Source organism: Solanum pennellii, chromosome 4 (assembly GCF_001406875.1).
Source record: "Solanum pennellii chromosome 4, SPENNV200".
NCBI lineage: Eukaryota > Viridiplantae > Streptophyta > Magnoliopsida > Solanales > Solanaceae > Solanum > Solanum pennellii.
In genome coordinates this window covers 6920308-6931523 of record NC_028640.1, presented here as the reverse complement: position 1 = coordinate 6931523, position 11216 = coordinate 6920308, and the positions used below count along the sequence as shown (strand labels likewise).

The 11216-nt window shown below is 37.1% G+C and overlaps 1 protein-coding gene across 1 annotated transcript; it reads right to left on the bottom strand.

The window, feature by feature from the left end:
• Positions 1-412: 412 nt before the first annotated feature.
• On the bottom strand, positions 413-10980 carry LOC107016052 (kinesin-like protein KIN-14L). Its single transcript, XM_027916199.1, has 20 exons — positions 10754-10980; positions 10319-10406; positions 9741-9898; positions 9512-9658; positions 8915-9170; positions 8511-8602; positions 8352-8423; positions 7444-7536; positions 6913-6987; positions 5294-5375; positions 5099-5194; positions 4615-4788; positions 4196-4302; positions 3940-4118; positions 3670-3834; positions 3310-3560; positions 2992-3155; positions 1394-2652; positions 1092-1267; positions 413-786 (listed from the first exon to the last, which is right to left on the bottom strand). The coding sequence occupies exons 2-20, from the start codon at positions 10383-10385 to the stop codon at positions 719-721; spliced, it is 3681 nt and encodes a 1226-aa protein (XP_027772000.1). The 5' UTR covers positions 10386-10406; positions 10754-10980; the 3' UTR covers positions 413-718.
• Positions 10981-11216: the final 236 nt, after the last annotated feature.

Genomic DNA, 11216 nt, shown 5'->3' with positions numbered 1-11216 from the left:
TACTACATATATGATTCACACGTGGAACGCACGTGCCGTAAAACTAATATTAGCAGAGCATAGAAGTGCACTTGAGCTGCTAGTACAAGCCAAAGCACCCACCTGCTTGACCAAGGTTTGACCCCGACTAGAACCCTATTTTATTTGAGCTATTAAAGCAAAGTTCAATTATTATAGATCTATATATTTACCAATCCTATATTACATTTTTCGTAATATAGCCGTCAAAACTTTTGCTATCACCTACATTAAGATGATATTGGTGCACCCCGAGTTTTCAAATCCTGATTTCGCGTCTGCGTGTTAGTTCTCCCTTTTATACACTTTAAAATAAGAAATGTTTTAAACTAACTAATTTTACATGTACCTCGTAGAGACTGAGAAGTTGTTTATGAAAGATCCTCGGCTTAAATAAAGCATGCAAACAGTTTGAAGATGAACTTTCATTCAAATATCATGTTATTGGTTGGTATACAACAATGTTAACATCTATCAGGTTTCTTTATGGTTCAAGTAACAGAGATTTTATTTCCTTCTAACCCTCAGTTCCTATTTTCTGCCTCAGTAATCTGTACAGAAATGTTGATGTTAACAGCATTGCGATGTCTAAAATTGCAGCGAATATCTGCAGCATAAACTTCTCTATCGATGTCAGGTAGTTAGTACTTGTTGATGCCTACCTGTCAGCTCCCTGATGTTAAGTACTTAGTATTGTTCCTCATAGCCACCTCTTTGTTAACTTAGCTGAAGCTCCAGGAGTTTTCAAATTTTTACTTTCATTTGCACCTGTAAAATGAACGACAATTCTGTAAATGCCACATTTGATCAATATTGGTTTCTAACTTAAATTTAACATTTCATTTTACTTGGAGTTTGGTAAAGAACCATGTGAACTATCATGTGTTCACTTTATTCTCTTGAACTATCACCAACTATTTACAAAAACACACCATCGTTTAGGTAGGAAAAGGGAACAACTAATAGTTGAGGTGTGGTTTTCTGATAAATAGTTAGTGATAGTTCATGGCAGGAAACATGCAAAAATGTTATACTTCACGTGTATTTTTTACCAATATATCTCGTTTACTTACAAGAATCAGGCAAGCTCCCTCCTCCAAGTGAAGATCTCCTCGATATGATTGGTGGCGGAATGCCAGTTAGGGATTGTCTTCGAAGTGTCCTTGCATTAGATGTCATTGATGATGTCTCCTCATTTAGGCAATTCAAAGGCGATATTGGGGCTGCTTCAGTCTTTTTCTGTTGGTTCCTGTAAGTTTTCACAAGTAAATAAACCACAATTCTGCATTAGATAAATTCAGTTCATCGATATATATGGATTAATTGAATACACAAGAAGACCAACTGAAATGTGATCAGGCAATGAATCACTTACTTTCTTTCAGATCCATTAATCAGCTTCCCAATAGTCCGAAGTGATCTTCGAATTTGAGATCCTTTTCCATGAGTACGGCTAATCAAAGTAGGCGTCTCGACTTCAGATGAAATTGTACGCTCACTTTGCATTCCTGCCTCGTTCTCTTTTATAGAGGTCATCAGTGGCTCAGGTGTTTTGGGTAGTTGAAGAGAAAGAATCCTTGTTCTGTTATCTGTTGTTTTCACACCCTGGCTCTTAGTGGCAGCACTTGTCGGACTCCTAGGTGCATTGCAGCTCTTAAAAGCAGAAGTTGGACTCAGAGATGCCTGCTGGCTTTTGAAACCAGAAGTTGAACTGCGAGGAGGCTGCTGACTTTTGTATGTAGGAGTTGGACTCCGAGGAGCCTGCTGGCTTTTGAAACCAGAAGTTGGACTCAGAGGTGTCTGCTGGCTTTTGAAACCAGAAGTTGGACTGCGAGGATGCTGCTGACTTTTGTAGGTAGGAGTTGGACTCCGAGGAGCCTGCTGGCTTTTGAAACCAGAAGTTGGATTCGGAGGTGCCTGTTGGCTTTTGAAACCGGAAGTTGGACTTCGAGGAGGCTGCTGACTTTTACAGGTAGGAGTTGGACTCCGAGGAGCCTGCAGGCTTTTGAAACCAGAAGTTGGACTCCAAGGAGCCTGCTGACTTTTATAGGTAGAAGTTGGACTTCGAGGTGGCTGCTGACTTTTGAAACCAGAAGTTAGACCCTGTGGAGCTTGCTGGATTTCAAAACCAAAAGTTGGACTCCGAGGGGCCTGGAGACCAGAGGCTGGACTTTGAGGAGCTTTCTGACTTCTAAAAGCAAAAGGTGGACTCAGAGGAGCCTTCAGGAAACTATCTTTACCGGCTTGATCATACAACTTTGTGACATCATCTCCTTCCTGAAGCTCAGTAGATTGCTGTAAGCACACAACTTCTTGCTGGTTGCGCTTACTAGTGGGTTCTAATAATTTAATATGTTCAAAATTCTTGCTGGCAAATCTTGGCCCTTCTAAACTTAATCTTCTCGAACGAGTTTTCACAGCTGGAGTTTTGGATCCCTTCTCATCATCAAGGTTTGCCTTTTCTGTCCTCACGGTGGTGGTGCAATTCTCGATGCTTAATCTTCGAGCTCGTGGAGTGGATCTCTCACCTATTGCTTTTGGCTTCTGGAAAGGTGTCCTTGCTGCTTCCTTTGTTTTGTTAATTTGAGGAGTTAGTGCTTCCTTGTTAGCTAATGCCCTTTTTAGGGTCTCAATCTACAATCATTTCAATAGTCGGCAGGTAAATGAATCATTATCCATATTTAAGCCCAAGAAAGTTTTCTTTGTCCTGTCTTGTAACCAACAACAAAATGAATGCAGTAACAACAACGAAATAAAGCAAAACGGAGAGAAGTACACAACATACAGAAGAAAGAACAGTATTGACAACGCAATAATGCGACAACCGAAGCACAAAAATACAGCCTTCTCTATCTTGTAACCAACATTTAAGCCACTCTACCCTCCCCAAATCCCACCTGTGGAATTACACTGGTTATGGTGCTGTCTTGTAACCAACATTTAAGATAATATCATAAAATGATTGTATTTTACCTCTGCCTTGAGCTCTAAAACTTCGACGCTCTCTTTATTTAAACGAGCTGCACCAAGTTCCACACTCGAAACCCTCTGTGCAAATTTCAGAGTACTAATTGTTTCTCCAAAGGAATCCCCTTCAGGACTGACATGAGCAAACATTAAAGTTTTCGCATGTCCACCTGAAATACACCACAAAAAGCATTAGCAAAATATAAATACTTGTAACTGCAGAACTCACTTGAGTTACATAAAAAACTCCTCAAAAATATTTCAAAGCCTAAGTTTCTATTTAGCTCAATAGTTGTCTAGATCAGTCAATGCATCACCACAAACCTAAAGAGTTCTGCAAGAGTAATGTGAGTTTGCTGTTTCTATATGGGATGTGGGAATTCTTCTGCGCCAATGCTGTGATTACATCGCCCAAGCAAGAGAGAGATTTATTAATATGTTGAGCCTCTTTGAGGCTGTCTCCAGTAACTTCCGACTTGTCAACTCGTTCACTACCAGCAAGATCCACCAAATGTAGGCAACTGTGGATTATGTTTCCAGATGTATCTTCACCATGCACATGTACAGTCAGCACACTGCATGTATTTTATGTTAACACAAGTACACTTGACAATTTTAATAACTCTGCTAAGTTGGTCTGAATTGAAATTGAGTAAAGATAACTTCAATACTGTTCAGTCTCACCTGTGTGAACGGCTACTACGGTTGTTCATGGCAGTACAGCCAACAGCACGGTTCAAGTCACCAAGTTTCATCAGTTCTATAACATCTGTAGCGCAATTCACAAGATGCATGCTAGCATCAGGCAGAGGTAGACCATTGCCACTCATGCAGCTTCTAATCTCTAATGTATGAACAGTCAAGGGTGCAATTATATCACTTTCTGCCTTGAAGTATCTCAAATTAACTCATGAAATCTGGTGTAAGCTAAGGAATAATTCAGTGAAAGGATATTTAGTAAGCAACGAATCGTCTGCCAGAAGATCATGAATTTGTTCATTGTATATCTCGACCATTTGAACATGGATCTTATAGCTCATGATGTCCTTCCTTTCATCAGATAGTACGAATAGATCATTCAGAGCCAACTGATTGATTCCGAACTCTTTTGTTGATCCACCTCCAGGGCCAGACTGCCAAGAGATTTAGTAGATATAAAGCTTCGGCATGAAAATATAAGGACTTATTTTCGTGTATGCAAAGCTCTTACCATGGTATATGTTTTCCCTGATCCAGTTTGACCATAAGCAAAAATGCATACATTGTAACCATCCATCACTGATCTTACAAGCGGTTTAGTGTCTCGAAATACATCTTCTGCAAAATTAAGCAGTGTTACACGATAAAACGAGAACAACAACATGTCCATTGTAATCTCACAAGTGGGTCTGGAGAGGGTAGAGTGTACGCAAACCTTACCCCCACCCACCCACCCCCTACCTTGGGAGGTAGTCCGATAGACCCTCGGTTCAAGAAAACTAATTAAGTGGAGTAAAGAAGTTATGTCAAAATACTACAGTGAGCATGTCAAAGAATGCTGAAAAAAAGAAACGTAACTACTATAAAACCTTAATAAAAATATGGAAGTAGTATCTTCAGCTGGTACAATGTATCACACAGTATCCTTACCCTGAGTGGCACTTGTACCGAAAACACGGTTGAACTGGAAAATTTTCCTCCCTTCTTTCCAGGATTTTAGTGGATCGATTACAACCAAAGAACCATCTTCTCCAATGAAATCTATGGCTGTTTTTGCTTCTGCATTGAAGGCGGGCCTTATTCTGCAGTAAACTCTAATATTCCCTGACAAAATAAATTAACACAACAGGATTAGAGAGCTTTTGTGGAACAAAACTTGATACCAATAGGTTCTTTAATGGGGGTAGAGTAACTCAACATTTTATTTTAGTTGATGTTCTTTGTATACATCATTTTCGAATCTGTGATTTATCATTTTCTGTTCCCTCCAATCACAAAACAATGGAAAGGGAGAGATAAAAAGAGATTAAGCCATGTATCTTGATTTTTGTTATTTTGTACTGACTGTCTAATGCCTCCAATCCCAAAGACTTTCACATTGTTATCTGTTTGTAGATATAATCCTTGTTGATACCTTTTAGATCCTGAACCATGTTATGCAAGGATCTGTTTTCTTTCATAACCTTATGATATCCAAGAGCAGCATTAGACATATCCAGTACTTGCTCTCCTGAAACCAGGATAATTCAAATTTCAACTTAGCTTTCAAATTATAGAACTGATAGTCGATATAGATATATAGAAAGGTTTGTTTACAGAAAAAGCCTACCAAGTTGCTTCAGATCACTTTGCAGCTGAGACTGCAGATTTTCAAACTCTTTCTTTGTACTTGATAACAACGCCTTAAGATTCTGTGAGCTTAAAGTATTAGACATCCAAGACAGTGATCTATATCAAATCAAGAAAGTATTTAGCCCAAAAATACATGTATTGAACTGGAAAGGAAGTTCTGCAGATCAAAGCATTACAACTAATACACTTTCCAACCACTCATGATTAACAGTCACTAGAAGTCTAAAAGTCAAAAATCGGAATAGAAATGAAATATATTAACATGTAATTCACATACTTAAAGGGGTGATTTTGACAGCGGAAAATCTTAGAAAATGGAGGTTGTATGCGTCAGCTGGTATTACATGGGAAAGAAGGTGCGAAAGGACGGGATCTCTTCTACTTCATTGCGCGACAACCATGAGGTTATGGTGGGATTTGCTTCGGTAGTTCATCAGCACTTCATGGGTAATACCAAAAACAGTGAAAGATTTAATGTTCAGGTGGAAGAGGAAGGAGGAGAAGACGAAGGACTTGGAATGTGGTACCACTTGTTTTAATGTGGCTAGTTTGGAAAGAGAGAAATAGGAGAGCTTTTGAAGGTGTAGAGTCGAGTTTCTTCCAGTTGAGGAGTAGTCTCTGCTCCCTTATTTTCTTTTGACGTAAATAGGAAGTTCCTTGTTGTATAGATGATTGGGCAGAGTTTGTACAGAATCATATTTTGTAGATTCCTTACTTGTTGGTTTACCCCTTGTATATGGTCAATTTGGCCATGTTTATGCATGAAATAGATATACTTGATTAAAAAAAAACATACTTAGACAACCAAGCTACAACTTAATATTCTCACACTTTTCAATAGATTCAACAGCGTTATGGTTCACTGTCATCAACATGTATTCATCTGTACTGCAGAAGACCATACCGTTCTGTTTAGATCATCTAGCTATCTATGGTAGTGCAAAAAGCGCATGCGGAGTGGCATTGTTTACCAACTGAAGTTAGATTTTGGGTACCATGAAGCACATAAGGCCTTCTATTGATTATTACAACAACATACCCAATATGATCCTACAAGTGGGGTATGGGGATAGTAGGATGTACACATACCTTGCCCTACCTTTGTGGGTAGAGAGGTTATTTCTGATAGACCCCCAAGCTCAAAAAATGTTAATGAAGCAAGAGATAAAGCAAATGAGGCAAAAGGAGATCAGGTTATTTGTCAAGAAATTAGTAGTTCTTAAGGACTAATCAATGTTATCACAAGAAATAAGCGCAAAAGTGTGGGTTTTGATGAAAAAAGGTGCAAATCGAGAAAAAAATAATTCAAATATATATGTGATACATCAATTGAACTTTCATTAGCAAGGAAAAGTATTACTTAGAGCCTTGATGAAGACAAGTACAACTAAGTGCGCATTAAGCGACGTGAAATGCTCAACATGTTTTGTGCGCAGTTAACAGATCAACTCTTTTCTATGGATCGGCAAGAAGCATGTGTGGTTGTTGATACTTGAGGACAAAATTCACCCAAATGACATACAAGGACAAATTTCAAATAGAAAGCCCTGAAAGTAAGTAAATAGTAAATTATAATCTAGTTCAAGAAAGACTTACCGAAAGTTCCTTTTCTTGAATTGTAACTACAGTCCAGTGGTTGCAATTGCCCTTCTTTATGCAAGCTCTGCAACACTGAAAACCAGAATTTACCGGTCACCATGATGCTGAAAGCATGACACTATGATGGACATTATATTTGATATACACACTTAAGTTCTGTCTGCAATGTCCTATTCATTTGGCCTTTGCACTAATGGAGATTGTGGATTCTAACTAGACTCAAGCAGTATATATAACACTACATTCAGATTGACTTTTGATCTTTCCAAATAGTCTCCGGATACTACAATACTATACTTTTTTTACAAAATCTTGTATCAAGAAAAGTAAAACATGTAGATAGTTTGATAATAGCCAAATCGACAAAATCCTTTCCATATAGTTCCCAAGACTTCATAGATATTTCTCATCAACTCAAAAGTAAAAGACTCAGATTCTAACAACTACTTTCATAATGGCAAGATGGACAAATCGAATGCTTCAAGGTTCACAAATGGGGAAATATACTTAAAAGGTGACCAAGCTTACCTTTCGGCTTCTAAGATTAGATAAATCTTGGAGGGGAATGCATGTAGAGTTGTCTTCTGAGCAACTTATCTCTTTTAAAGGATCTGAGTTCAACTGCATGAGGAGGATTACAAGCTATATGAATCATATTTAAAGGACAGTCAGGAAATAATATCCAGATTTCACATTAGTTTACTGATCAATTTAGCAACAAGAAAAACAAACGTGGTTGTAATCCTGCGAGTGAGGTCTGGGGAGGGTAGGATGTACGTAGACCTTACACTCCCTTTTTAGGGTATAGAGGCTTTCCAATAGACCTCACCACTACCGTAGCAGAGACAATAACTTACAATTATTCCAAGTAATATTTCACCTAGGTTGCATGCATCTCTTTTGTAGCTAAGCTTCACTATAATGTAGCCCTTTTCTTAAAGGTTTACTTTCAAAATATGAAGTTATAGATGCTGCTGAGCGAATATGTAGGAGGGACTCTCGTGGAAAACAGGAGGCTTCTGTTTCAAGTTAATACATGAGTTACTAGCATATGTTTGAACGCTATAATCAAATGAACAACCTTGTTAAGAAATTGAACTAATAAATCATCAATATCTCTTTTTGAGAAAGAAATAGATCAGCAAGCTCACGAGGTCCTTTTTCTTTTTTCTTCCTCTTCATCTCTAAAGACCAAAAGACTGAAAGAGATTGCATATTAAGAGATGTTATGCAAATATGCATTCTAACTAAAAATATGGTTCAAGAAGGATGAGTCTATCAACGAAAATACGTCATTTTTTATCTAACCTGTCCAACAGGTACGTATTCTCTTTAGCTGCATGTGGAGGATGGAGATGACATAGGATTGAAAATTTCTTTTTGAAGATATGAAATTGAAACAAGGCAAATTCTCATGTCAAGAGTAATCCAATTACCTTAAGGGACTTGTTTTGAAGTTGTTCCTTGAAGCAGCTAGAGAAGATCCTACTGAACATTTCAACTTGGTTCTGTTTTGGAGAAAAAAAATCTTGAAATGAACCAGCGATCATTGACTGACTCCAAGAAAAGCCACAAACAATCAGAAGCATACATACCGTATTCCCATTCTGAAAAGAAGCAAAAAAGTTATTGCCTATGTTTTCCTTCATGTCGACCATTCTTTCAGCTAGAGCCTTGACAATTATGCCTAAAAATACAGTTCAAGAAACCAGAACAAACATGAATTAGTCAACTGAAAGTAGAAACTGACTCCGAAATAAGAATAGAACACAAGTTTGTTCATCATTATAAATCATGTCAAGATCAATAACTCACCAAAAACGTTACTAGTTTTCTCAGCAACTCAAAACTAACCTTGTGATATTGAGTATACTCTCAACAGAAGTTGCGACTTTGTTTCAACTATTAAATATGCAGTACTTTCTTTAGCATCAGAATATTTTTTTAATTGCATGCAAACGTAAAAGAATGCAAAGAAGCTAAAGACCTTCAACTTTACCTTCAAGTTTTTGAATTTCATCCTCTGATGGTGATTGTTTTGGAAAACTAGCAGACATTTCCAATCGCCTGCGACTATCAGAATTGATTGTTACATGTGTTTGAGCTTGAATCCTTCCCCTTGAGGGAGTCAAGAGAGGAGACCGTAGAGGCTTATAAAATCCGACTCCTCCAGTCATTTGCTTCCACTCATGGTATGCTTTAAGTTCCAAAATGCAATCCACAACCTTAGTTGATGAACCTGCTTCTATGTTATCCTAAGAATGCACAGAATGAAGTGAGAAGTTAATATCTTTTTCCAGCCTCCATAGATTATAAACTTTCAACAAGTCAAAATGAGCTACTCCCTTCGATTCAATTTGTTTGTGTAACTTTCCTCTTTAGTCCATTTCAAAAAGAGTCGTTTCTTTTTTTGGCAATTCTTTAGTTATTAATTTCCCCCTGGCGTGTTTAAGACGACTAGATTGCTGGACATTTTGGTTCACTCTATATATCTTTAGTTTAAGACCACAAGATTCAAAAGTCTTTTTTAATTTCTTAAACTCCTTGCTAAGTCAAAAGCACAAAACAAATTGAAATAAAGGGAGTATAACTTTACCCTTTCAAAAACAGATGCCTCAAATGCTGGTAGCTTTAAATCGTCCACAGCGACCAAAAAGTTCCGAATGTTCTCAAAATATTGATACGCTGGCAATGGCTGAGAATCCCACATGATTGACTGTGAAGGTGTGTGGTTTTCTACAACCTAATAACATAATAAAAACAACGAATGAAAAATGAATGTTGTATATAAAGAGCGGCTTTCAGCATACTAGAGAGTGTTGTACCTTTGGAACTGATCCTGTTTGAACTTTGTTAATTAAATTGCAAAGTACCAAGCCACTTCTCAAGCAAGAAACAAACTCTCTCTCGGAAGGCTGGCTTGATATACCTAATGGTCCGACGAAACATTCCAACCAGTGGGTTGCTTGATATCGCCTCAAAGCTAAAAATACAGTAAAATCCCAACATGAATCACATTCATCCCAAAAGGGAAAAATAATACTACAACATACCCAGTATAAGCCATAAAGTGAGGTTTTGGGAGGGTAGAGTATACGCCGACCTTACTCCTACCTCAGAGGTAGAGACGAAAAGGGGAAAATGATACACAAAACACAAAACACAAAACTAACACCTCCTGATTGGCCACGACATCAAGGGAGGAGCTAGTGCTTTTCGCCCCCATTGGCTTTGGCTCAAACTTTGTATTTGTGTTCAAATATCCACTTAATATGTATAAATAAGCTACACTTTCTAAAATCCAAACCACATAAACTTAAATTTCTATCCCCACATCAATACTACTTCAATCAAACAATTACAAATACTAATACTGAAAATAATGAAAGGAAGAATGCTAAACCTGCTTCTTCAGCTTTCCTCCAAGCCAAATTGTATTCATGTCCCCTTCCTCTTGTTTGAGTCTCCATTAAAAATCTAATCTTTTAACTCTGTCATCCAAAGAAAAAGATACACAATGTTAAAATAGAACATACCATTCAAACTACAAAACACTTCAATTGATAGTAAATCTAACATATTTCAAGAAAGCTTTTTTACTCATAAAAATGTAATCAATCCTAAAACCCTTTAATCTCAAATGAACATAAACCCTAAGAATCTCTTAAAAATCATCAAAATAATGAAACAGTTCAAAAAAACTTGAACTTTACAAACCCCTTATGAAATGTAAGAGAACTCAAATCACAAATGAACCTTCTCTTCATATACAATCAAACAGTAATATTCATTTGCAAATTCAAGAATCTTTTTTATGTCAAATCAAGAAAACTTTTACCCCAAATGAATAGTATGATTTCTAAAAATCTTTAAACCCCAAATGCACATAACACTCCAAGAATCAATCCCAAATAATATTTTTTTTCAAAACAAATTCATTGTATACAGTATCATCGTCAACACTTTATACATACTTTCAAGAATCTCTCTTAATCTCTACTAATGGTAAAAAAAATGAACCCCACAATTTTTTTTCACAATTTATGGCGATACAAATTGGAAACTTTTTTTTTTGGAGCTGAGGGAAATGAGAGTTAAAAGTATGAAAGTTAAAAAAATAAATATTTTTTTTACTCTATGCTTTAGGTTTGGATCCGAACCTAAAGGCTCCGGAATCGTAACGTTACTTCCAAAATTTGAATTCAAATTGGTGGGGTCTTTGATCTAAGCCGTTGATTGTTGCTACGCGGAATGATCACAGACGTTGAATTTGAGTACATTAAGAACATAACCTCTTTTTT